General features: G+C 40.6%; 1 protein-coding gene across 1 annotated transcript in view; it reads left to right on the plus strand.

Moving 5' to 3' along the window:
- The first annotated feature begins 266 nt into the window (after nucleotides 1-266).
- The window catches only part of CTTNBP2 (cortactin binding protein 2), a 179,999-nt gene continuing 155,070 nt past the window's right edge, over nucleotides 267-25,195 (plus strand). Inside the window, 2 exon segments of the mRNA XM_054726058.1 lie at nucleotides 267-406; nucleotides 21,250-21,357. Of these exon segments, the coding sequence (XP_054582033.1) occupies nucleotides 326-406; nucleotides 21,250-21,357 (189 nt within the window). The 5' untranslated portion in view covers nucleotides 267-325.

Raw genomic sequence — 25,195 nt, forward strand, 5'->3', positions numbered from 1 at the left:
GGGGACGGCCCCGGCTCTCCCTCCCGCACCGCCGGGGGCTGTGCCTCCCCGTCTGCGTGCGGGGCCCGCGGGGCCTCGGGCGCGCGCCCCGGGCCGGCATCGGCAGGACCAGCCGGCGGGCCCGCAGCCGGGCGGCGCTCCGGCGCGCAGCGGGTTAAGGCGGCGGGGGCGGCCGCGAGGGGCGGGGAGAGCGCGGCGGCGGCGGCGGCGGCGGGGCTGCGAGAGCCCGCGCCCGGGACCGCGGCGGGTGAAGCGCCGCCCGCGCCGAGAGGCTGAACCTGGAGCCGCCGCTCCGAGCTCGCGCCGGGACCCCGAGAGCTGGAAGATGGCGACAGACGGCGCGAGCTGCGAGGCCGGCTTCTTCCGCGGCCCGGAGGACGCGGCGGGGGCCACGGCGGAGGCGACGGTAAACCGAGGTCCCGGGGCGGGCGCGGGGGGAGTGTGGGCGCGGGCCGGGGTCCCCGGGGGAGCCGGCTCGCTCCCCGGGCTCTGCGTGAGCCGGCTCCCCCGGGGCGCCCCTTGCCCGACGCGCCTCTGCCTTGGGGTGTCCTCCTGGTCAGTGGCCGGGTCCCCGGGGGCGAGGCGGCCGCCTGGGCTGGGGGTCCCCCCAGTGCTTTCCGAGCCCGGCGGGCGGCAGCCGGGGCCGCCCGGGTCTGGGGCTTCCTCCGGGCGTCCGGCGACCCCTGCGCCCACTCGGCGGCGGCCCGGCTGAGGTGGGCGTGGGTTTCCTGGCAAACTCGACCCCCGCCCCATTGTTCTCCCCTCGCCTCTCGGGTGGCCGCGGCGCGTGTCTCGAGGGTGTTTGGCATCTCTCTGCGGACCCGGGGAAGCAGCGGGGCGAGGCGGGGCATCGCGGAGCAGGTGTGGGGTGCCCGGGCGAGGCCCGGTGCCCAGCCGTGGGCATCGCCGTCCGCTCGCCCCATCACCGGCTGGCGGTGGCGGCGGCGGGGGGGAGGGTCCTCGCTCTCCCCGAGAAGGCGCCCGCGCCGCCGAGGTGCAAGCTCCGCGCCCGGGACCCGCACAGCGGTCTGCTTCGGGGTCCAGAAACCAAACGAGCTTCCGCTCCTCGCTGGTCCCCCCTCTCACTCCGGGGTGTCCGCGCGCACCGGCTCAGGGGCGGCTTCCAGCCCTACCTTGAGGGCTGGACCCGCGTTTCCCAGGAAAGCGACGTTCTCGGGGTTTGGGCAGGAGCTTTGCCGGAGCGGCGAGCTCTGCGAATCCAAGGCAGCTGGGGCGCGCCTCCCACCCGGGGCGCGATCCCACCCGCCGGGTGCCGCCGGGTGCCGGGGGGATGGAGCGGGAGGAGCGTGGCCGTCCCTCGGTTTGGCTGGTGACCTGAGCGTAGGGCAGGGGGGCAGGGCCAGGTGTGTCCTGCCGGGGCTGCTTGAACTTCCTCCCTCTCCGTTTGGAGGGGAGGCTTTCTGCAGCGGGAGAGGAGCGATCTGGAGGAAGCCGCTGGGACGTGAGAGGAGCCAATCCTGGAAGGAACATTGGGGCAGAGGGAGGGAGAGAAGGAAGAACGGAGGAGGAGGAGGAGGAGGGCTGCTGATTTCCATTTGTGAAACTGGCAAGTTTTGACTTGAAACTTTAAGGAAAATGGATTTTTTTCCCCCCCTGGAAAAAAAAAAAAGAGAGAGAGAGCGAGCGAGCTTTCTGAAGGTTTCAGATGAAATCTGCCCCCTTGTGATGCAGTGAATCAGTCCCCTCGGTGAAGTGCAATGAGGAAGCTTGCTGTCAATACAAGCCTCTCTGGGTCGCTGGGAAGTTGAAATGATTGAGTAGCTTCATCCCCAAGAGATGGTCAAGGGCAGGGAGTGGGAGGAAAAAGAGGTGATGTGTGTGTGTGTGTGTCTTGTTTTTCGGGAAGGTTGAATTTGTCTGTTTGGCCCACTTAGGACAGGCTTCTTTCTCCTACTCTTGGTATTTTAATCACTTGACAATTAATCCAAATAAAAGCACCTGATTTATGGTCTGTAGTTTTATTTGGTTAGATTGTAAACAGAATCATGGGTTTTTGTGCTAACCAGGTCAGTGTTCTCTTTCTGATGTTGAACATGGCCAGGAGTCTGATTTTCAGACTGTGGGTAGGTGGGGACTTGACCATTTCACCCCGGTTTAGTTGGAATAGCCATGGGAAATGTGTGCAAGTAAAGTCCTCTGTTATTTCCATAGAATTATTTAGGGTTCTGAGGAGATGCAGTAAGCGTTCTTAATCTAATAGTCTTTTATTTTTTAAAAATAACTTTTGACTCTATAGTAAAATTTTGATGATGCCTTCTATGCTATTTTTCACTTAACAGGGTATGGTCTCCCCATGTCAGCCACTTGTCCAGTAGACTGATTTTTAAAGAAAATCTAGGTTGAGGAATGCTATTTGTCATTATAACTGTTCCTTATCTAATGATTAAAAATCAAAGACATTTCAGTGCATTTTGGGTTTGTGGCAACTGAGGGCTTACTTTTTTTTTTTTTTTTTGCATTTAAGAGATTTATTTCACTTCAAATGTATTTCAGTTTACGTACAGTGGATTTTTATACGTGCATTTGACAGTAATGAGCCAATGGAGACTCCGAGGCAGTAGGCTATTTTTGAAAGTAAGTGTTTTCACTAAGTTTTGACCATTTAGATTGTTGCTTAGAGACAAGTTTTCAGCATAATATGATTTTCAGTGGAGTGTTTTAAATTTAGTTTGTGATCCTTATTCTTAGCTGTTTAAATCCTGAAAGCATCCCGAGTTTAAAGCTGGGTAGCAGCTACATTATTCAGTAGGATCATAATAATAGTGTTTTTTGCTGTGAGCCATGCCTAGAGACCTGGGTTATTTTCAGTGCCTTAGCCAAATGTGATGACTTTAATAGGCTATATTGCTCTTTCTGCTCTGAAAATAACTCCTAATGGGTAAGGCAGTGTGGAAAACAGAAATCTTTTTGCTTTTTATTATCACCAGAGATTTTAAGAGTGAAATGAAAAGGGCGATCTTCTAAGAGCTATGTTTAGGAAGCTGACCAGCATTCTTGCCATCGTGGGCTTTCCTGGAGCAGCTACTGTGCAAAAAGTAGATATAAATGTTATTGTCATGGTGATCATGACAAGAAAAAGCTTCAGCGATGATTTTTAAAAAAATGTACCACAGTGATGTTAAACAAATACACAGCCAGCACCTTTAAATTTTTTGTTTTCAGACACAGTACTGAATGCAAACGCAGTGAAAAGAACCTTCTCAGCCAGTTTTGCTAAGCTTTCTTTCAACAAACTCAATTGAAGTAATATGGCAGCTTTCGAACATTGAAAGTTTCACAGCATAATTTTCAAGTAGAAAATAATCTAGATTTAACACATATTACTGAACATTTACTGAAATGGAGGCATCCTGAGTAACATTTTTGCTGTCCGTGAAGTCACATTCCAACGATAGAAACTGACATATACCAAGGAGTCCAATCAGAGATGATGGTGTCAGGAGAGGTGCAAATAATTTTCATTAGGATTCTGGAGGAAGAATTATGGAGAGGATTCCTAGTGGAAGATTTGGGAAACATTCCACATTGGGATGGCATTTGAGCTGGGCCTTGGACAGGGAGACCATAGAGCTGGGTTTTGGTGTTTTTTTTTTTTATTCCTTGAACGGTGAACCTGGACCACATGTGAGGGGCTTTCAAAGATGATCATGTAAGTTTTAATTTCAGTATCAATTATGTGCTTTAGAAAAACAGCCTAGAAGTTGAGGAAGTAGACTAAAATACTCCCCCCAGATTAGACTGTAGTTGCTTTTAATGTGATTGCTTTTCACTCTTTTTTCTTCTTCTTCTTCTTACATAATAGGTTGTACATATCTGTTTGCACCTGTTGTTTAGATTTATTATTGTTGTTGGTATCATTGCTATTATTATATTTCTCACAGGAGCAATTTTGTTTAGAGAAAAGCTGTTAATTTATCCTCTCTGTGCTTGAATTCACGCCTAACCTAGATTGCCAGTTGGTTCTATTCTCTCGTGTTTCAGGTGATTTTGCGAGGTGAGGAAATGTTTCACAGACTTAGTACTTAGCCATTTACAAATATCTGCTGTTTGTCATATGGAGAGCGAGTCCGAGGCTGGGAGGGGACAGCTTCTTCCTTCAAGAAGACCTGTGTGGGTTTTGTTTTAAAAGAAAGCAGAGGTTGCTTAACACAGTCAGGAACATGGTAGGTGTATTTATTGAATGAAGAAAATGTACACTCACCAAAGAGCTGTGTCATAACAATTAGCGTTGATTGGCTAAGTGGAAAATTTGTGTGTTTCCAGATTGCAATGAAACGATTTGCCTGTGATTTGTAATAATTAACATTATAGATATCACAGATCTTGTTTCAGAAGGATGAACCTGATTCTTTTTTTTATTTTCATTTGTATGTGGTCCCTTTCTGAACTGCTTTTGTCAATAACATTTCAGATACTTTACATATTTTTTAAAATATTTAATTTAACATCCAACACATTAGTTTTTCATTTATATTTTTTTTCTTTTCAAAATACTGATTGAGACCTAACCAGTTTGGCTCAGTGGATAGAGTGTCAGCCTGCGGACTCAAGGGTCCCAGGTTCAATTCCGGTCGAGGTCATGTACCTTGGTTGCGGGCACATCCCCAGTAGGGGGCGTGCAGGAGGCAGCTGATTGATTTTTCTCTCTCATCAATGTTTCTAACTCTCTCTCCCCCTCCCTTCCTCTCTGTAAAAATCAATAAAATATATATTTTTAAAAAGTGTCAAATGTTTAAAACACACACTGATTGAGGCTGGAAATGTGGTGGGATGCAGTCCTCCCATCCTGAATTCTTCTTGTAATAGAATCAAGGCCCAATTACCCTCATAGTGTCAAGACAGAAATTCAGGGAAGTTTGGAAACAGGAAGAGGTAATGAAATGAAAAAAAGGGGGGGGGGCAGGAAGAAGGAGTTGGTAAGGTGTTGGAATCATCTTCAAATGCCCAGCAACATGGAACTAGAATTCCACTTTGTGCCTGGGAAGGATGGGGCAGTGTCTCTCCCTTCCACCCCCACATCCTTTGCCATCTAAGCACTAAGCACATCTGAGTATTGCTTTAGAAGGCTTCATTTGAATGTATTTAATTGTATTCTCTATTGGAGCTCCTTTGTAAGACTTATATAACCTGGAAAAGGAAACTTGTCTTTTGTCTTTGACAATTACATAAGGAAATGGAGACCGGTTACAAGATGATGATGGTGATGATGACATCGATAGCAGAGGATTTAAAAAACTTTGTTTTAATTGGTTGTAAATAACTTATACAGAAATGAGATCCTGGTATTAGTGCCATGCACAGTATGATGCCATCCCTATAGAAATCCTGATTTTAAGGGAAAAAATGTTGTCTGGGAATAAATTCTTAGTAAATAACCGAATAGGTTGAGGATGATTACAAGGTTATTACTTGTCAAGGTGACTTTGCTCTGTGGAGTGAATGCTTTTTTGTAAATTATTTGGTTTTGACCTTTTTGTATTTCATTGAAAAGGCAACAAGATGATTCCCAAGACAAGATGATTCAGAAGGGCTTTGTAACTGTAAGACTATACTTTAGCTATCCATGTCTCCTCCTCGTTATTTGAAAGTCGGCATGCTGACGTTTGCCACCTGCAGATAATCCTAGATTATCTTCTTCTGTGCATTATAAGCTTCTTAAGGGACTATTGCTGGATCTGGATGCCCGCTCGCACGTGGAGATGATCCATGTTGCATATAGGACTGAGGTAACATTGAGAGGCTGAGTTAGGATGGAAGTAAACATTTGTTTTTTTCTGAACTCTGGTCCTTTCAGTTCAAAGAGACAGTGGAGATCTGAAAGGAGGAAAGGAGTGGTCGTTGTCCTTAAGAATTGAGTCTGCCATCCCTGACTGAGCCAGTTTCCTGCGTTTCACTCCAGTTTTCTGGTAGTACTTAAAATCAGTTACATCCATTACCAGGTTTCCGTCCTGGTATTATATTTATTTGTCAGTGTCAACTTCTTCCAATACACTGAGTTATTCTCTTGCTCGAAATACCCCATGCAGATTTTAAGTCTGTGATCATAGAGAGCTGGCCTTAAGTTTTCAGTATGTTGCTTTAAAGGCACACATCAAGTTGTCCTGTTTTATATTGTTCTGAATGGTTTTTGAAGCAATGAAAGGAAATGATTGAATTATAAATTACTTAGTTGTCTCTATCATTTACATGCTTTGTAAATAGTAGGCATTTTATACCAAAAGGGGAGGCATACATGTTAAGTAAAATCATGTAAAGATGTAATGCTTTTGTCCTGACACATCTAGAAGAGGTGAGAAAATGGAGAGTTAATATGGATCAGTTTAATATAATGAGGAAATACACAATGCAGGACGTGATTAATTGCCAAATGAAGTAATGGAACAGACTCTGAGTCTGAATTGAGAGCTTTCTGGAGTGTGGAAAGACATATGAAAGTGGGATTTGAGCTACGTCCTGAAAATGAATTAGAGGAGAAAGTTGTTTTAGGAAGAATGAAATCAGGAATATGCAAACCCTGTCAGGGACACACGTTCCTCTGTGTAGAGAAAAATCAGGAAAAATAATCTCCAACTAAAACATAGCTTCAGAGACTTGAAATAGTTTTAGAGTGTGAACACATGTACTTTTTCTTCATGAAAATCTTCATGATTGTCTGTATTCAGATTTTATTAATATTGTGAATGTTCTCTGCACCTAGAAAGTTGGATTTAATTCTTTAATGTTTATGATGCAGTTTTCAAATCTCAGGGTAAGTTTTCTTGCTGTCCCCTCCTTTACAGCCTTGCTTATTCATCCCCAAAAGCATAAATCTTGGGTACACAGAAAGTTCTAAATACATTGTTACTTATTAGAATGCACTATTACATTAGGAAATGCATTTCTGAGCAAAACAGTAGAAATAATTTTCCTCAGATATTTCTCAAAGGCTTGAGGGAACAACCTAAATGTCCTCGGTCCAGTAATGCAGCTACCCTGCTGGGATGTGAAGTCAGGACCCATAGAGGCTGGAAGAGATTTTAGAGCTCACTCAGTACTTTCTCATTTTATGCTGAGAGACCTCAGATCCACAGAGCAGGCCATCTGCTTCTCAGGCCCACCTCCCTCCCTCCCATGTGGTATTTCATTGATGAAACGTAGGTACAACCCACTAGGTTTGAAATTGGAGGACATGTTCTTGGTGTTTCTGGAAAGAGCCAGAGGACATGTCTGGCTCTGTGTTTGGTCACTAGTGTTTCGTCATAACTGATAGGTTTGGGCAGAGACCTGAGGATCACTTCTGCCACTGTAGCTCATAACATTTTCTAAAGCTTTTTGACAAACATCAGTGTGCTAACTCCAGTAATTCTTCTTTTTTAATCTTTGGTGTTGAAACTATTACATAGGTCCTCCTTCCCCCTTCTCTTCCAGCCCATTCTCGTCCTCCCCACAGCCCCAGGCCCTCACCACCCCATTGTCTGTGGCCATGGGTTATGTATACATACATACAAGTTCATTGGTTGATCTCTTCCCGCCCACCCTCCCCTGCCTTCCCTCTGAGGTTCAACAGACTGTTCATGCTTCTATGACTCTGGGTCTATTTTTGATCATCAGTTTATTTGGTTCATTAGATTCCACATATGAGTGAGATCATGTAAAAGTTACCTTTCTCTGACTGGCTTATCTCGCTCAGCATAATATTCTCTAGGTCCATCCATGCCGTTGCAAATGGTAAGATTTCTTTCTTTTTTATTGCCACGTAGTATTCCATTGTGTAAATGTACCACAGTTTTTTTATCCCTCATCTACAGATGGGCACTCGGGCTGTTTCCAAATCTTAGCTACTGTAAATTGCACTGTTATGAACATAGGGGTGCATATATTCTTTCTGGTGAGTGTTTCAGGTTTCTTAGGATGTATTCCTAGAAGTGGGATCACTGGGTCAAATGGGAGTTCCATTTTTAATTTTTTGAGGACACTCCATACTGTTTTACACAGTGGCTGCACCAGTCTACATTTCTACCAGCAGTGCACTAGGGTTCCCTTTTCTCCACAACCTCACCAATACTTGTCATTGGTTGATTTGTTGATGATAGCTCTTATGACAGGTGTGAGGTGATACCTCATTGTCATTTTGATTTGCATCTCTCAGATGATTAGTGACTTCAAGCATTTTTTCATATGCCTTTTGGCTTTCTGTATGTCCACTTTGAAAAGTGCCTATTTAGGTCCTTTGCTCATTTTTTAATTGGATTGTTTGTCTTTCTTTGGTTAAGTTGTATGAGTTCCCTGTATATTTTGGAGATTGATCCCTTATCAGATGTTTCATTGTCAAATACGTTCTCCCATGTAGTGGGGCTCTCTTGTTATTTTGATGATGGTTTCCTTTGCTATGCAGAAGCTTTTTATTTTCATGTAGTCCCATTTTGTTTATTTTCTCCTTAGTTTCTATTGTCCTAGGAGATGTGTCAGTAAACATATCGCTATGGGAGATGTCTGAGGTGTTGCTGGCTATGGTTTCTTCTAGGACTTTTATGGTTTCATGTCTTACATTTAAGTCTTTTATCCATTTTGAGTTTATTCTTGTGTATGGTATAAGTTGGTGGACTAGTTTCATTTTTTTGCATGTACCTGTCCATTTTTCCCAACACCATTTATTGAAGAGACTTTGCTCCAATGTATGCTCTTGCTTCCTTTGTCAAATATTAATTGAGCATAGTGGCTTGGGTCAATTTCTGGGTTTTCTGTTCTGTTCCATTGATCTATATGCCTGTTATTTTGCCAAATCCCATTTACCATTGCAACAAAAAAATTAAGATACTTAGGAACAAACTTAACCAAGGAAGTAAAAGATCTATACTCTGAAAACTATAGGATGTTTAAAAAAGAGATAGAGGAAGATATAAAGAAGTGGAAGAATATACCATGTTCATGGATTAGTAGAATCAACATCATTAAAATGTCTATACTACCCAAAGCAATCTATAGATTCAGTGCAATCCCTATTAAAATACCAATGGCATATTTCACATGAGAAGGCTAACCCCTATTTTTGTAAAAACTGTTTGAAATTCTCTGCTATTAGATGATCCCTTATTCTGTGAGTCAACTCTATTATTTTTAGATGGCCCCTTACTCTGTAAATTAACTTTGCTTTCTAGCTGCTTGAATAATAGGGAAGATAAACTTGACTGTCTGACCTTGTAGACTAGTCATCTAACGTAAGGTCTGGAAAAACCCTTATTTGGGAGACAAAGGGGGTGGAAAGATATAAATAGGGAAATCTTCCTCCATGTGCTTACTCAGAATTTGAAAGACATTTTTTTTCTCTGAGCCTGCCGATGTAATAATAATAAAGTGGAACTCCATCTCTCTAAGCATTGCTTGGCTTTTCTCCGGTCTTCTGTAACACACAGACATAGAACAAACACTCCAAAAATTTATATGGAACCAAAAAAGACCCAGAATAGCTGCAGCAATCTTGAGAAAGAAGAACCAAGTTGGAGGAATCACAATACCAGATATCAAGTTATACTGCAAGCCAATATACTCCATTAATTCTTAAGGAATATGTATAAGGGTCTTCCGGCTCAATTTGGCTGTGACTGTCGAATTGCATACATAAACCCAGCCTTTTTTAATTTGGTGGCGGGTTGGAGAGTGGTCGTGGAGGAAACTTGGTGTTGGTCTCTGTTCATTTCTGACAATTTAAGATGACAATTCAGGCTGGTTCTATTTTGTCTTTTCTCTCTCTTTGCGTCTGTGAGAAACTAGAGAAGAATGCCCTCCCACACCCACCGGAAGTAATTCAGAGCTGTTGAAAACGTCTGTGTTGAACAGTAAGAGTTTGGGGTAATTTGTTTATATCACAGAGAAGGATTTCTCTCTATGTGATGACTAGACTCTCTATTAGTTTAAGCTTCCCAATGCCAGATTTATAAAATTCGGTATTATAAAGCACTTTTGCTAACAAAAATCAAACATGATAGGCAGAGGAGTTGCCTGCAGAGTTGAAATTTTTTTTTTAGTGCCTTGCCATCACTAAAATGTGACATCTGTAATATCCTTTGTTAACTAGGACAAGCAAGTGCAGTAATAAGAAAGCTTAGTCTTTGAATATGTTTGCTGTGACTTCTTTTTCTTAAGAGGGAGGGATATCATGTTTTCAGGGTGCCCTGATGCAGATCCTAATTTTTTCCATCAGTGTGGCATTTGGATCTATATTGTCTTGTATCTTGCTTTAGCAAATTAGGTTATCAAGTAAGTTTTTTAAGATATAAAATTTACCAAAAAAAGAGGATGGAAAGAAACTTTCAGTGATGAATTTGTTTATGGCATAGATTATGGTGATGGTTTCATGGTTGCATACTTATCTCCAAACTCATCAAGTTGTAAAGCATTTTGTATGTCATTCATACCTCAATAAGGTGGTTTAAAAATATTATAAAATTTTAAATAATTATTTTGCTCATAAACCAAGAAAACCTAATTACCTTTTCCATATCTTAAGTACTTTTGTACCATATGTGTGTCCAATCAGATAAATGCCACTCCTTATGAAATAATAACATTTTTTATTGGGATTTTTGCTTTTACTGTGTTTTGGCAGAATAGGGGATGGAAACATTAAGCATTGGAGAGTGACAATTTGAAAATATTATAATTTTATTATTGCAGGAAGTAGTAGCTTTTTAGTAAAAATAGCACATCACTTAGTATATTGTGATGAGAGTCAGATTTTTAAAAATAAACATCTCTGTTTAGCATTACGCTTGAAACAGTGTTTTTTATTTTAATGAATTTCCCTTTTTATTGATACATTAAACAATAGAAGTGTTGGTTGCAGTTCACATGCTGTGATGTTGATGATAATGGAACCAGGGCAAGTTTTCCTGACTCTAACATGAATAAGAATCTTGGCAATATCTTGCATAATTTATAAGTGTTTTATTTCTGGTTTACATTTTTATTATTGAAATGCTACTCACATATCATCTAAGCTACCATATTAAAGTATACAAGTCACAATACAAAATAATATGGAATGTAAATGGAATTGAAAAAATAATTTTAAAAACTTATCTTTATTGTTGAAAGTATTATAGATGTCACCTTTGTTTTCTTTGTTGTTGTTTTTTTCCCATTGACCCCTACCTCCCCAAACCTCCCCTACCAAACCCTCACTACACTATTGTCTGTGTCCCTGGGCTATGCATATATGCATATATGTTCACCTGTTAATCTCTCCCCTCCATGACCCCCTCCCCTAAACCTCACCTTCTCTTGGAACTTCATCAGTCTGTTCCAGGCTTCTATGTGTGTGGATCTGTTTTGTTCATCAGTTTATTATGTTCATTAGATTCCACATATGAGTGAAAGTTGTTACTTTCTCTGACTGGCTTAGTTAGTTTAGCATAAGGCTCTCCAGGTCCATCCAGGCTGTTGCAAATGGTAAGAGTTCCTTCTTTTTTACAACCACAAAGTATTCCATGGTGTAAATGTACCAGAGTGTTTTTATCCACTCACCTGCTGATGGGCACTTGAGATGTTTCCAAATCTTAGCTATTGTAAATTGAGCTGCTATGAACGTAGGGGTGCATGTATTCTTTCTGGTTGGTGTTCCGAGTTTCTTAGGATATATTCCTAGAAGTGGAATTATGGGGTCAAATGGCAGTTCCATTTTTAGTTTTTTGAGGAAACTCCATACGGTTCTCCACAGTGGCTGCACCAGTCTGCATTTCTACCAGCAGTGCACTAGGGTTCCCTTTTCTCCACAACCTCACCAATACTTGTCATTGGTTGATTTGTTGATGATAGCTATTCTGACAGGTGTGAGGTGATACCTTGTTGTCATTTTGATTTGCATCTCTCAGATGATTAATGACTTTGAGCATTTTTTTCATATGTCTCTTGGTCATCTGTATGTCCACTTTGGAGAAGTGTCTATTTAGGTCCTTTGCCCATTTTTTAATGGATTGTCTTTCTTTTGTTAAGTTGTTTGAGCTTCTTATATATTTTGGAAATTAATCCCTTATCTGATGAATCCTTGGCAAATATGTTCTCCCATGTAGTGGGCTCTCTTTTAACTTTGTTGATGGTTACTTTTACTGTGCAGAAGCTTTTTATTTTGATGGAGACCCATTTGTTTATTTTCTCCTTAGTTTACTTTGGCCTAGGAGATGTATTGTTAAACATATTGCTACAAAAGATGTTTGAGATTTTGATGCCCGTGGTTTCTTCTAAGATTTTTATGGTTTCATGACTTACATTTAGGTCTTTTATCCATTTTGAGTTCATTCTTGTGTATGGTGTAAATTGTTGGTCCAGTTTCATTTTTTTGCATGTACCTGTCCAGTTTTCCCAACATTATTTATTGAAGAGACTGTCTTGACTCCATTGTATGCTCTTGTCTTTTTTGTGAAATATTAATTGAATGTAATGGCTTGGTTCAATTTCTGGGGTCTCTGTTCTGTTCATTTAGCTATATGCCTGTTCTTATGCCAGTACCAGGCTGATTTGAGTACAGTGGCTTTGTAGTATAATGATACCTGGTTTTGTGATCCCTCCAACTTTGTTCTTCTTTCTCAAGATTACTGTGGCTATTTGTGTGTGTGTGTGTGTGTGTGTGTGTGTGTGTGTGTGTGTGTGTGTGTGTGTTTGGTTCCTTGTAAATTTTTGGAATGTGTGAAATATACTGTTGTTTTTTTCATAGTGATTCCAGTGAAACTATAGGTCGCTTTGGGTAGTACAGACATTTTAATTATGTTGATTCTACCAATCCTTGAACACGGTATATTCTTTCACTTGTTTATATCTTCTGTCTCTTTTTATTCAACATTCTGTAGTTTTCCGAGTATAGATGTTTTACCTCCTTGGTTAAGTTTATTTCTAAGTATCTTAATATTTTTGTTTTAATGGTAAATGGAATTATTTTTTTAGTTTCTCTTCTGATAATTCATTATTGGTATATAAAAAAGCCATCGATTTTCGGGTGTTGATTTTGTATCCTGCTACATTGTCAAATTCATTTATTAAATTAATTGTCACTTTTGGTGGAGTTTTAGGGTTTTCTCTGTACAAATAATCATGTCATCTGTGAATAAAGAGAGTCTTACTCCCTCCTTTCTAATTTGGATGCCTTTTATTTCTTCTTCTTGTCTAATTGCTGTGGCTAGGACTTCCAGCATTATGTTGAGTAATAGTGATGAAAGCAGACATGCCTGTCTTATTCCTGTACTTAGTGGAAATGGTTTTTGGTTTTGCCCATGGAGTAATATGTTGGCTGTAGATGTGTCATGTATGGCCTTTATTATGTTGAGGTATGATCCCTCTATTTCCTCTTTGTTAAGAGTTTTTAACAAAAATGGCAAAATGGTGTTGGATTGTGTCAAATGCTTTTTCTGCATCAATTGATATGATCATGAGATTTTTGTCTTCCAGCTTTTTTATATGATGTATCACATTTGTTGATTTGCATATATTGTACCAGTCTTGCATCCCTGAAATAAATCCCACTTGGTCATGGTGTATGACTTTTTAAATGTCTTGCTGGATCCAATTTGCTAATATTTTGTTGAGGATTTTAGCATCTATGTTCATCAGGGATATTGGTCTATAATTCTTTTTCACAGGAGTGTCTTTATCTGGTTTTTGAATTAGGATAATGCTGGCTTCATAAAAAGAGGTTGGAACTGTTTTCTCCTCTTGGATTTTTTTTTTGAATAGTTTGAGGAGAATAGGTGTTAGTTTTTCTTTGAATGTTTGGTAAAACTCCCCTGCGAACCCATCTGGACCAGGGCTTTTGTTTGGTGGGAGTTTTTATTACTGCTTCAATTTCATCAGTAGTTATGGGCCTATTCTGGTTTTTTATTCTTTCTGATTGAGTTTTGGAAGATTGTATTTTTCTAGGAATATATCCATTTCATCCACGTTGTCCAGCTTGTTGCAATATATTTGTTCGTAGTATTTTTTTTTTTTACCATCCTTTGTATTTCTGTATTTTATATTACTATGATTCTTTTGTTTTTATTTTGTTTCTCTGAACCCTTTCTATTTGTTTCCTGGTGAGTCTGGCTAGAGGTTCATCAATCTTGTTTATTTTTTCAAAGAACCAGCTCTTGGTTTTATTGATCTTTTGTATTTTGTTTGTTTGTTTATTTCTATGTCATTTATTTCTGCCCTGATCTTTATTATTTCCTTCCTTCTACTGTGTGCTTTTCTTGTTGTTCTCCTTCTAATTCTTTAAGTTGTAGGGTTAGATAACATTAAACGTTTTTCTTGTTTTTTGAGGTAGGCCTGGAGTCCTATGAACTTCCCTCTCAGGACTGCATTTCCTCTGTCCCAGAGATTTTGTGTTTTTGTATGTTCATTTTCATTTGTTTCCAGGATTTTTTATTTCTTCTTGATCTCTTTGGTAACCCATTCACTGTTTAATAACATGCTATTTAGCCTGCATGTATTTGAATGTTTTTGAATGTTTTTATTGTAATTGATTTCTAATTTTATGCCATTGTGATCTGATAAGATGCTTGATATGATTTCAGTCTTCTTGAACTTGTAACGACTTATTTTGTATCCTAATGTGTGGTCTGTCTTTGAAAATGTCCCATGTACACTTGAGAAGAATGTATATTCTGCAGCTTTGGGGTGAATGTCAATTAATTCCGTCTGATCTAGTGTGTCCTTTAGGATCACTATTTCCTTGTTGATTTTTTTTTTTTTTGTCTAGAAGATCTACCCAGTGATGTCAGTGGGGTGTAAAAGTCCCCTACTGTGATTGTATTGCTGTCAATCTCCCCCTTAAAATCATTCAGAAGGTTTTTTGTATATATTTGGATGCTCCTATATTGAGTGCATATATGTTTATCAGAGTTATAGCCTCTTGTTATATCAGTCACTTTAGTATTATGAAGTGGCCTTCATTGTCTCTTGTTATGGCCTTCACTTTGAAGTCTATTTTGTCAGATAAGAGTATTAGTATCCTAGCTTTTTTTTTCATTTCCATTTGTGTGGAATTTTTTTTTTCCATTTCCTTCACTTTCATTCTGTGTGAGTCTTTTGTTCTGAGGTGAATTTCTTGTAGACATCATATATGTGGGTCACGTTTTCTTATCCTTTCAGCTACTCTATGTCTTTTGATTGGAGCATTTAAGTCATTTACATTTAAGGTTGTTGTTTATAGGTACTTATGTGTTTCCATTCTTACTCTATGCCTCTCTTCTTCCTTTTCTCTCTATTTCTTCTTTTTACACCAGTCCCTTGAGCATTTCTTACACTGTTGGTTTGGTAGTAATACATTCTTTTAACCTTTTTTTTTTTTTTTTGTCTGTGAAGCTCTTTATTTCACCTTCAATTTTGAATGATAGCCTTACTGGCTAGAGTAGTCGTGAGTTCAGTCCCTTGGTTTTCATTACTTTGTGTACTTCATGCCACTCCCTTCTGGCCTGAAGCTTTTTTTATTGTGATATTACCTGACAATCTAATGGGAGCACCCTTGTAGGTAACTTTCTGTCTCTCTCTTGCAGCCTTTAAATTCTTCCTTTGTCTTTAATGTTTGCCTTTTTAATTATTATGTGCCTAGGTGTGGGTCTTTGGGGTTCATCTTGGCTAGGACTCTGTGTTTCCTGAACTTGAGTGACTTTCTCCTTCTCTAAGTCAGGGAAGTTTTCTGTCATTATTTCTTCAAGCAGGCTCTCTACTTCTACCTCATATTCTTCTCCTTTGTGTACTCTATTATGCAAATATTATTATGTTTCTCTCCTCCTACTTTTTAATTTTCTTTTTTCCATTTGATGCTCTGAATGGGTGTTTTTCCTAGCTTCTCTTCTAATTCACTGATTAGGTCTTCAGCTTCTTCTAGTCTACTGTTGAATCCTTCCAGGGTGTTCTTCATTTCAGCTATGTCATTCTTCATTTCAGCTATGTCATTCCTCATTTCTAATTCATTGTTTTTCATTGATTCAATCTCTCTTTTCATGTTGGTATAGCTCTCAAAAAGTCCTTAGTATTCTCATTAACCCTTTGCACTCGCTTGCTTTTATCTCGAGCTGCTACCGATGCTAACCGTGTCGAGTCACACTCGACATCCGAGTGCAAAAGGTTAAGTATCTTATAATTCTCACTAGAGGCCCGATGCACGAAGATTCGTGCAAGAATGGGCCTTCCTTCCCCTGGCTGCCAGCACAGCCTTTGCTCTGGCCTGGAGCCACCTTTTGGCCTTCACTTGGGCCCAGAGCTGCCTTTCCGCATTCCCACACTACCCAGAGGCCTGGAGCGGCTGGGACAGTGTGGAACACCTGCGTCCCGCCCCTGGCCGCTCGGCGCCTGTGTATGTAAATTAACCCTCCATCTTTGTTGGGTTAATTTGCATACTCACTCCTGATTGGCTGGTGGGCATCACGAAGGTACAGTCAATTTTCATCTTTCTCTTTTATTAGTGTAGATTAGTTGCTTGTACTTTTCTTCTTTTCTTTTTTTTTTTTAAACTTCTTTATTGATTAAGGTGTTACATATGTGTCCTTATTCCCCCATTACCCCCCTATCCCCCCCACTCATGCCCTTACCCCCCCTGTTGTCTGTGTCCATTGCTTAGGCTTATATGCATGCATACAAGTCCTTTGGTTGATCTCTCCCTCTTACCCCCACCCTCTCCTACCTTCTCTCTGAGGTTTGATGGTCTGATTGATGTTTCTCTGTCTCTGGAACTGTTTTTGTTCATCAGTTTATGTTGTTCATTATATTCCATAAATGAGTGAGATCATGTGATATTTATCTTTCTCTGATTGGCTTATTTCACTTAGCATAATGCTCTCCAGTTCCATCCATATTGTTGCAAATGGTAGGAATTCCTTCTTTTTTTAGCACAGCGTAGTATTCCGTTGTGTAGATGTACCACAGTTTTTTAATCCACTCATCTGCTGATGGGCATTTAGGCTGTTTCTAAATCTTAGCTATGGTAAATTTTGCTGCTATGAACATAGGGGTGCATATATCCTTTCTGATTGATGTTTCTAGCTTCTTGGGATATATTCCTAGAAGTAGTATTACTGGGTCAAATGGGAGTTCCATTTTTAGTTTTTTGAGGAAACTCCATACTGTTCTCCACAGTGGCTGCATTGAATTGTTTGAGCACCCTTAATACCATTACTCTGAATTCTTTATCTGACAGATTGCTTGCTTTCATTTCATTTAGTTCCTTTTCTGGCGATTCCTCCTTTTATTTCATTTGGGGATTGTTTCTTTGTCTCCCCATTTTTTGCTGTCCCTTTGTAATTGTTTCTATGTATTAGATCAAACTACTGTGCGTCCTAGACTTTGTGGGATGGTCATATGTAGTAGGTGTTTTGTGGGGCCCAGTGGTACAGTCTCTTAGATCTCCCTATCTGGGTGCTCTAGGAAGGCCCCTTGCTTAAGTTATTTGGATTCTCCTGTTGTAGTGGTGTCTTGAATGTTATTGTCCGAATTGTGGATGGAGTCTCCTCTCAGGCTGGCTGACGATATGGCTCACCCCTGACTGCATCGTGCAAACTTGTGTGGAGGTGTGGTCTCCAGATGTGTTCTGTCCTTCCTCGATAGAAGTCTCCTCAGCTGGACCTCAGTTGGTAATTCCCGGTGAATGTTCTCCAATTTAGTTGTATTTGCAGTCTGGCCCCGGGAGGAGGTGCACAACAGGTCTGCCTGTTTGGCCACCACTTTCCCTCAACCCAGGTGAGCCATCAGAGGGAAGGATCTAGTCCACTCTGCTCCTCTTGCGGGGTCCAATGGGACTCCACCCATAATTTATTAGTTTTTAAAATGGAGTGCTTTACTTATGAAGCTTAGGGGGAACAGGAGCAATAAAAATATATAATTAATTAAATTGTTTAGAACTGCCAGCCCCAGCATTAATAAACACCCTCTAAAGCAGTGATTTTCAACCTTTTTCTTCTCATGGCACACATAAAGTAATCACTAAAATTCTGCAGCACACCAAAAAAAATATGTTTTGCCTGTTTGACAAAAAATAGGTGTAGCCCTAACCGGTTTGGCTCAGTGGATAGAGCTTTGGCCTGCAGACTGAAAGGTTCCAGGTTTGATTCCGGTCAAGGGCATGTACCTTGGTTGTGGGCACATCCCCAGTGGGAGGTGTGCAGGAGGCAGCTGATCGATGTTTCTCTCATCGATGTTTCCAACTCTCTATCCCTCTCCCTCTCTGTAAAAAATCAATAAAATACATTTTTTTTAAAAAATAGGTGTAATTTTGATTCATTCACTCCGGACAGCTATTGTATTGGCTGTTGTCATTTTTTTTTTTTTTATTTGACAAGGGAAAAGAGGTCAGTGCCTCCAAATAAATAGTCAGGTATTGCATGTTTTAAAATTTCTATGGCACACTGACTAAAAATTGCTGCTCTAAAGCACAAAAGAATTGCAACTTATGGTACTTTCCCATCTCAGTGAGAAAAACCAGGATAAAAGAGTCTGTCTTTCATCATAGTCAATAAACTTAGTTTTTTGGACTGGTGCTGGTGGATTTTCAAAGAAATAGGTTTATAGCCAATATCCCACTCCTCCGTACATAAAACACCTGGCGCTCTCCGCTTTAATAATAATCATCTGCCTTTATTAATAACAATCACCCGCCTTTATTTATACTTATGTTCCTTTTAATCCTCACAAGAACTTTATGGGGGTAGATCTTAGGTTTTCTGTTATATAAGATGAGAAAACAGAGGTTAGGATAAGTTGTAGAAATGGTTCTCCAAGCGTAGTCCTTGGACCAGCAGCAGGAACTTGTTAGAAAGACAAATTCGGGGCCCCACCTAGGACATAACTCAACCCGAAACTCCAGGGGTGGAGCCCAAGCAGTCTGTGTTAACAAAGTCTCCAGGTGATTCTTTTGTGTGTCTGAATTTGAGAACTATCCTATATAATAAAAGGGTAATATGCAAATTGACCCTAAGGGCGGAATGACCAGTCACTATGACGGGCACTGACCACCAGGGGGCAGACACTCAACGCCGGAGCTGCCCCCTGGTGGTCAGTGCGCTCCCACAGGGGGAGCTCTGCTCAGCCACAAGCCGGGCTGACAGCTGCGAGTGCAGCAGTGGTGGTGGGACCCTCTCCTGCCTCCTCGGCAGCGCTAAGGATGTCTGACTGCGGCTTAGGTCCAATCCCCCAGGGAGCGGGCCTAAGTTGGCAGGTGGACATCCCCCGAGGGGTCCTGGACTGTGAGAGGGTGCAGGCTGGCCTGAGGGACCCCCCCACACCCCCGAGTGCACGAATTTTTGTGCACTGGGCCTCTAGTTAGCTTATAAGACCTATGTGACACCACTGTATAGTGGGAGCCAAATTTGAGCCCTATCATATTATATTTTACTATACATAAGGAACATCTCTAAGTTAACCTTCTAAGTTTCCCAGAATTACCCATGCTTTGGGTTTACTACAGCTCTTTCTTTTCTTTTTTATCCTTAGCACCTGTCTTTCCAAACAACTGCTCTGTCTGATGCAGTGGTTCCCAACATGGGACACGCCCCACAGGGGGCAATTGGATTTTTAAGGGGGGCAGTTTGAGAATGAGTTATTATCAATAAATATTTTTCATTTCTTATGGTTCTAGGGGCCTCATGTATAGTATATAAATATATATTGTGACATATTTATGCATTTCAGTTCTCTATTATATGTTTTGAAACTTTATTTGCTATTTTTTCATATCACTTCATACTTTTTTTAAACAAATTCTTAGTGATTTCTTCCTTAGTACTTCAACTGTCCTTTCATTCTTTTATTTTTCTCTTTCATGGGTGCCATGTTCTTTGGAAGCTTGTTTAGACCAAGTTAATGGCCTTTCAGGCTTCCTCCATGTGAATAGGAGTTTACTTTTTGAATAGTAAGAATTATATGTCACAGGGGAGGCATCAGGATTTTAGAGATGCTTAGGTGGGGCATGGCCAAAAAAAAGTTGGGAACCACTGGATGTATGTGCAAAAGGAAACAATTTTAAGAGGAAAATCCTAAAGTCTTCCTTTGAAGAACCAGCTACTTCTTGTTTCTTTCCCCTTAAATTATTATAACCTTCCAGAAGGTTCCTTTGAAATTGAGAAGTGACCAGTTTCTGACCATGCCTGTTTGAAAGCCCCTGGAATCATTTATGGGCTTTCCATGGTTACTTCTGTGTTAAAGGGATGGTGTAAGGTCAGGTATATAAGTGCTTCTTATTAGCTGATGGATAGAATGGCGGTATGTTCATCTGGAATGTTTGCACTGTGCCACAAAGTGTGTAGACAAGTCAGGTCCTTAGCTGTAGTTCTGCCATTTCCTGGTTGCCTGATGTGAGCACATTATCCAACTTCTCTGAGCTGTGGTTTTCTTAACTGATACATAGACAGGATGATTTCTTACAGAATAGATTTGGTTCTTTGAGAATACTTTGGAAACCACTGGGTGCCATACAAATGTGAAGAGACCCTTCAGTGCACGGGCCAACATTGTAACCACTTAGTCATACCCGGCCAGGGCCTTCAGTATTTTTTTAACCCTTTGCACTCGCTTGCTTTTTTCTCGATTCCTTTGTTCTAATGCTAACCGTGTGGAGTCACACTCGACTCCGAGTGCAAAAGGTTAATGTTGGCTGAATAAAAAGATAAAACACTTTGTGGCCCAAGTAACACACATCTGTGGGCCAGATTTGGCTGTAGGCTGCCAGCTGATGGCCTCTGCTGCCGTGTTCTATAAACACGACCTGTTGTTATTGGATGTTCTGGAATTTATAATAACCTTCCAGGAGCCTTTACATTAGGGCCCTTCTAGGAATATTTTCTTGTGCTCTCTTGGCTACCCTTGCAATGTCTCCCCAATATACTCTGGGCCTGTTTTGTTACAAATTCCAGGGATTTTCAATTTGTGTCTCAATTTGAAGACGTTCTGAATCTAGATGTACAGGCAGGCTGGGAAAATGGATCTCCCTACCGGAGAGATTCACTCTGTTGGTGTGAATGGTTTTTACCCCTCCTTTCTGGAGGTCAGGGAATAGATTGTCTGCTGCCAAACAGGCCCCAGTGCTTCTTGAATTTACTGAGCCCCTGGGATGAAAGATGATCTATTGCATACCTGTCCCATGTGTGTGTCTGTAGATCTCTGTGTGTGGGGATAGGGGAGGGGTAGCAAAGTAAAGAGCATGTTCCTTCTAAAGGGGCTGCATACATGGACATGTGTGTTGTTCCTAAATATAGTTTTTTTTTCATCACTTTTTAAAAATTTGTGTTACAGAAAAAAGAGTTTGACGTGGACACCCTCAGTAAATCCGAACTCCGTATGCTCCTCAGCGTGATGGAAGGGGAGCTGGAGGCCAGAGACCTCGTCATCGAGGCCCTGCGGGTAAGAACTTTCCAGCGCCGAGTCCCATTGCCATGGCAGTTTCTTCTTTCAAAAGGCCAATGGTGAAGCCTCTTTTTCTTAATTTTTCAATCATGTAGATTTAAAATGTTTCATCATGTTAAAATGTGCACTCACTCCAGACATCAACCCATAATCTTTGTAAATCCAAACACTGAAGTTATGGGAAACTTGAAAATTAAGTGCTTTTTGGTTCTCCAGTCCTTTTATGTTTCACGCATTTATTTGGTTAAAGACATAAGTTTTCAGAATATTGCTAATTTGGTATCCTACATGTATTCTGAAGTCAGTAAAGAAAAATTAAGAGGATCATTTGTAAAAGATATTTGCTGATAATAGAGCCTTTTCCTTCCTATATAAATTATAAATTATTTCTTATTTTCCAGAAACTCAGAAGAGTTAAAAACTAAATGATATATATATATATATATATATATATATATATATATATATGTATATATATATAAAATCTTTAAATGGTTTTATTACTTTTTCATCTGATCTTATAGTAATTTTGAAATTTTTATAGTAGCTTGTGAAGCTTTATATTCTAACATATTTCTTAAATACCTCAATACAGTTTGTTGTTTTTTTAAAAAAAATTGTTGTTAAACTTTCTCAAAGAAGAATTTTCTAATTGGTTGTTCCCAATCTTTCACTTGTTTTGGTTTGTGAACCAAACAAGTTTTTTTTCCCCTCTCTCCTACACTTAGTACTTTGTATGTAACCAGGTATTTTCTGGCTCTTGGTCATTTTGCCACGATGGGTATATTTATTATATGTGAAGTGTGGATATCTTTTTTCACCAGGGAGTACTTCCTCAAACTTTGCTTTAGGGAGTTTATTTTAACATATAAAAATCTGTGGAATGTCAAAAAATTGTTGTCTCCAATGGGCACTAATATGGTGGGGGCCGGGGTGGAGGGAAGAGGTAATAATGGAGGGTGGTCAGACATAATGGAGAAAGTGGATATGCTGGGAATGCAGTTGTGTGGGGAAGGGGAGATACAGTTTCTGAAAAAGACTCCAGTACATTTTCACAAACTGAAAACTAATACAAGAGGGATATTGATTATTCCTCTGTCTGATGACAGAGGATGATTGCCTCAGAAAAATGGGAGTGTAGTTATTTCATCCGCCAGCCAGTGTTTCAGTTGAAGGTGCTGCTTTTTGAATGACAGGCTTTGCTAAGTAGACGTGGGCAGTTGGTTATGAGAGGTGTTCGTCCTGCTCCACATTTGGAGCGTTTGCATTGCTTGCCAATGTATATTTTCTTGAATGAACTTTGTGAGAGAAATGCTAAGGCAGTCTGTCACCAAAATGTATGCCCCTCAGTCTAGGAGAGAACAGGACACCGTCACCTGTAAGGCCACTAGATAGTCTCTTGAGACCAAACGGATGTGAAGGTTCCAGTTCTGCCTTAGGTATTTTATTTTCTTCTTTTTTCAAATATGTGATTTTCTTAAAGTTGATTTGAGAGAGAGAAGCATCACATCGATTTAACCAGCAACCTCTCGGTGCACAGGACGACGCTCACCATCTGAGCCATACGGGCCAGGGCTGCCTTGGTTATTTTTCTGTCGCTCTCTGTTAACCTGTAAAAGGCATCATTGTTATGACAGTTTCCACTGCTCCCACAAATGTGTAAGAGTTTAGTGGAGTCTGTGCTTTTATGTATCACCTTAGCAACCACATGTATTTCTCTTTTTAACTTAATTGCAATACTTTCAAATGTAAAAGTAGAGGTAAAGAGTTACTTTGTGTTTTTTTTAATTTATTTTTTAATTACTTTATTGATAAAGGTATCACATATTTGTCATCAACGCCCCCCCCCATTCCCATCCCAAACCCCCCCACACGCATGCCCCCATCCCCCTGTTGTCCGTGATCACTGGTTAGGCTCATATGCAAGCACACAAGTCCTTTGGTTGATCTATCTCCCTTGTCCCCACCCTCCCCTACCTTCCCTCTGAGGTCTGACAGTCTGATCAATGCTGTTCTTGTTCTTCAGTCTATGTTGTTCATCATTTCCCCTAGATGAGTGAGCTCATGTGATACTAGGAATACACTTATAGGAACCGAAAATGAGACAAGCAATAATGGTTATGCTGAGAGGCAAATGAATCAGTCTATAGTGAGTTTCTTTCTGAGCCAACAGTTCTTTTGAGTCCCGATTTCTATGTCCAACAGTTGTTTATGTGTTCATAACAGCAATGATATTTCAGTTCTGGATGGTGGACAAATTGTGGTAATGCAGGTCCATCCCTCTCTGGTTTGGTCCTGGGCAATCTGCAGTGATGCACATCTGCTGACTGCTAGTATGGCAAGGCATGGTCAGCGTCTTCCATCTCTGGACTGTTTCTCTTCTGACTTCATGGCTGGAGCACTCCTGTCAATTCCTCTCTGTTGCAGGAATCCACATGATCTCGGAGTTGTTTTCTGAAAATATACAAATATATTCTCGACCAAAAATTAATAAAGGAATATTTTCTATTAATTTGACTTGCGATCCTTTTTCATTTTTTTGCCCAAACGATTTTCCTTTGGCTTGTTTTGACACCATGTATGTTTTACCTGGGTGTCTTGCTGTTAGCATTACAAATGAAAGTTAATTTTCTAAAGTAAAAATTTTCTAGATGTAATTTATTTACAGGATATTTTTCCTTACATGATATTCTTCTACTATCCCCCCTTTTTTGGTTTAAATATTGGGAGGCTTTTGGAAATTTTATGCTGTAATCTTGATAGCTTTTAAATTTTACTTTTTTGCACTAAAATGTGACTGCTTTAGGTTCATTATATGTTATAAAGAGTTACTTTGGATCAGGGCTTGCCAAAGTGAAAGTTTTTCACAGAAGCAAGGAATGTTGGAGATGCAAGGAGCCTTACATGATATTTCAGGTCAATGTTTTGCATCCCCATCAGATCTAGTGTTTCATTTTCATGAAGTACTTTGTATTACTCTTGCTATCCTGCAGTGAAATTCGTGGATAATTGCATGTGTAAGTAGGTTGTGTTAAAAGTAACCAATATATCGCCCTAATTGTGATAGAAAGTAACAGGAAAGAAATTTATAGTATAACATTGTGCATTTCATTATGTAAGTGCTCAGGCATGATTCTCCTGGTGTATGAGATGACACTCCAACCAACTGAGCCACCTGGCCAGGGCTAGAATTTTAGAAAGTTTATAAAGGTATTTTATACCAAGCTATTTTACTTTTTTTAATCTTGTTATCTTGATGCTTTTGATTTTCAAATTATCATAAAAATTCCATAGATCATTGAATTGATGGCAATATACATTTTAGTTCAATCCATAAATGTGATGTTTTGGAGGAGGGTGGTGTTAGGTCTGATCAAATAATCGAATCAATATACCTTCCCCTGGGAAACAGACCTTTAGATCATTTCACAACCGACATTCTTTTGCTTAGATCACATTTCATTTACTAAGACCAGTCACTGTCCTCTCCTGACTAGCCCAGGATCCAGACCTGCCCAGATAATTCCTTGCCAAAAAAGCCCACCTAGAGTCCTTCAAAAACTCCCACTCCCGGTTCCTGGGTGCTGATGGCATTTGGGGGCTACCCATCTGACTTCCAGATGATTTAATAAGTTTATAATTCCTTACCATTTTGGCCTTATGCATAATTCTTTTGGCGACCCTAACAGGTGTTATAAAATTACAGTGTGTATCTTGGTACAATGTTAGGGTTGCCGAAGGAGGAACACACGAGGCCAAAAGGGGTGAAGAATTATGAATTTATTAGGTCATCTGGAAAACAGATGGGCTGAGCCCCAAAATGGCTGCAGCCCCA

The sequence above is a fragment of the Eptesicus fuscus genome, chromosome 14 (assembly GCF_027574615.1).
Source record: "Eptesicus fuscus isolate TK198812 chromosome 14, DD_ASM_mEF_20220401, whole genome shotgun sequence".
NCBI classification, from domain to species: Eukaryota; Metazoa; Chordata; class Mammalia; order Chiroptera; family Vespertilionidae; genus Eptesicus; species Eptesicus fuscus.